At 37.8% G+C, this 2905-nt stretch overlaps 1 gene segment (V, D, J or C); it reads left to right on the top strand.

The window, feature by feature from the left end:
- Positions 1–2073: 2073 nt before the first annotated feature.
- On the top strand, positions 2074–2519 carry LOC131343828 (Ig heavy chain V region 3-6-like; the record flags this gene model as incomplete). The annotated part of the segment is given in 2 exon segments: positions 2074–2125; positions 2215–2519. Coding segments are annotated over 2 exon segments (351 nt in total), but the record flags the coding sequence as incomplete, so codon positions are not given.
- Positions 2520–2905: the final 386 nt, after the last annotated feature.

Here is a 2905-nt window from a genome sequence, read left to right as displayed (position 1 = left end):
CACACACACATTTGTGGGTTTCAAGGCAGTGATGCAATTACTTCTCCATTGCAAGTTTCCTTAGAAAATTTTCATTGTGTCTTTAATTTAAACAATTTCAATATTAACATTGAAAAACTCTATTCAAACTATCAAACAGTAAGCAGCACTCTTGTGTGTTGTCTCTCCTGAAGCATCACACACTTCAATTTAACAAATATCATCAAACACTGAATCTCTTATAGTCAAATTCTCATAGAGGACCAACAAATGGAAAAAAATACCATAAATAAATAGTTTCAGTCACTGATTACTGAACATATCCAACACTACTGAAAACAAATCAGCAGTGGTGGGCCGTCAGGGTCAGCAAGGCCTTCTCTGCTGGCCTAAACAGCAGTGATCTGAATCACTGACTTGCATTTTAATATATTTTATATATTTTTCCATGAATGTGTATTAAATTATTCCCAATAGTCTATTCTCTACATTTCAGAGCTTTTCTCTTGGTTGCGCTGCTTCCAGTAGTGTATATTTATGATAAGAATATTTATCCAATCATATTTCAGCCAGTGGCTGACATCATGTGCTACCAGAGTGAAAATCTGCCTTAAGGCCTTCAGAATCAATAGTGCAGGCGCCTGGAGCTTAAAATAAGTGGCAATGAAATTGTTACGTTAACCAATCAGATTTTGAGTTGGCGTCACTGGGGCCATCTAGCAGGCATACGATTACGTCAGCAATGTCCCGTCCTTTGATTGAAGAATTGGAGTAGTCAGCCATATGTATTGTTTCTATGTTCACCGCATCTCATTTCGGATGCTGCGTCCTCCGGAGATTGCAGTTTGCTGCTTAAAATTGACTATTCCTTGTGAGGTGTGAAATACTGTAGACTAATTTCTTTTTTACTTTGCTATTTAACAGTTGATTAGTATCTATTGCTGTGGCATCCAGGAGCGATTCTAGAATTTTTATTTAAGGGGGGCTGTAGGGTATAATAGTAAAAAATAAACAAATAATTAAATAAATAAAAGACTAACAGGGTAGGATGGTAAACTTAATGCAGCATTCCACTGTATTGCATAGATGTGTATAACATTTGAGCACTGAATAAGCCAAATACGAGTCTTCCTGATCACACACACACACACACTTGTCCTCTGATCCTCTCGCTGTGACGCTGCGGTCTGCGGATTGAAGAACGTGCTGAAAGACGGGGAAGAGCCGAAGTCTGTCGCCGTTTCATATGAAGTTTAAAGGGGACTGAGGCAATCAAGAATTTGTGTACAGTTTATGGAGAATCGCCGAATTTTAGGAGGGCTGAGTAGAAATGTTAGGGGGACTAAAGCCCCCCTAAAATGGGCTAGCGATGTCCATGGTGGCGTCATAATGATGGTATAGAGGTGGATTAATTCAGGAAGGACACCAGTGAAGGCCTAGGTGCGAGATGCACGGCCCGCCACTGCAAATCAGTAATCAAATAAAAAAAAACATCAGTCAAGTTTTCAAGCACAACAAAGTGGAGAGCTTTGCTATTTGTGGATTCTCAATAACAAATTGTCTTATTAACTTCAAGAAAGAGAAAAGAGAGAGTCTAGTGAAGAAGCAACTGTATATAGCTGCTATAACATAAGTGATAATGGGAAATTAAATGTTTTACAGACATTTCACAATATAATAGAATATAATTATGAACAAAATAATATACAGCATATTGTTCAGCACTTAATACAACTGGGATATTATAATTAAAGTAAAAACGCTGATTTAGGTTGTATTAGGAAAAAAAAAAATAACTTCAAGGTGTGAGCTCTGACATCACGGCACTGTCACTGATCATTTTCTTGTAACAGCACACACCAAACTTTTTTTATCCCTTCTTTCTGTTATCTTATTTCTACTATATTATGTGGTTTCCATACTTTTAGGTATTTAAAATAAGAAAGATTAGAAATGTTTAAGAAAAGCTTTTCTCCTATAAAAGAATTCAAAATCATTTTGGCCTAAGATAAGGAGTGTCTCTATGCAAATGTCCTTCCCTGTTATATATTTAAGCAACGAAGACCAACAGCTTTTACTTCTTCTGCTTCAACACGCACCATGATCTCTACATCCCTACTGCTGCTGCTGCTGGCAGCCGTACACTGTAAGTGTTTTTACATTTGACATGTAATACAGTTTTGGTTCCTTAAAGCTTTTCGCTTTTCCATCATTAAAATAACTTTTCTTTAACAGGTGTTCACTGTGTTGAGCTGATCCAGACCGGATCCACAGTATTAACTCCTGGTCAGTCACTGACTCTGACCTGTAAAGTGTCTGGATATTCATTAACTGATAGCAGCTACTGGACACACTGGATACGACAACCTGCAGGAAAAACTCTGGAGTGGATCGGATATATAACTCATACTGGTGGCACTGGCTACAGTGAGAAACTGAAAAGCAGGTTTCAGGTTTCCAGAGACACGTCCAGCAGCACAGTGACATTAACAGGACAGAACATGCAGACTGAAGACACAGCTGTGTATTACTGCGCTCGTTACACACAGTGAGACAAATAAACAACATCCCTGTACAAAAACTCCAAGTAAACTGAAACAGTGCTAGCTCCCAACATTCTCCTTCATTAAAAGATAATTAATAATGATAACAATTCTGATTGCAGCACCAGAGCATCATGGACAATTTGACAGTCGGTATCTGATTACAAACTGAATTGATTAGGCTCATGTTCATTTCACTCTGATGCACAGCTATCAATATCTGACATTCACTCTGTGAGGAAATCACACTTACAGCAAGGTTTTACAAATCTTCAGACAGACTGACTGTTTGTTGAATTCACTCCTTACACAGGATTTTTACATTAACATATCTGAACCTGTATTACACAGTCAATAGAAACAGTTTCATGAATGGTTTCTTA

The sequence above is a fragment of the Hemibagrus wyckioides genome, linkage group LG02 (genome assembly GCF_019097595.1).
Source record: "Hemibagrus wyckioides isolate EC202008001 linkage group LG02, SWU_Hwy_1.0, whole genome shotgun sequence".
Classification (NCBI taxonomy): Eukaryota; Metazoa; Chordata; class Actinopteri; order Siluriformes; family Bagridae; genus Hemibagrus; species Hemibagrus wyckioides.
Note: the sequence above shows the minus strand (reverse complement) of the source record. Positions and strands in the feature narration are given on the sequence as shown.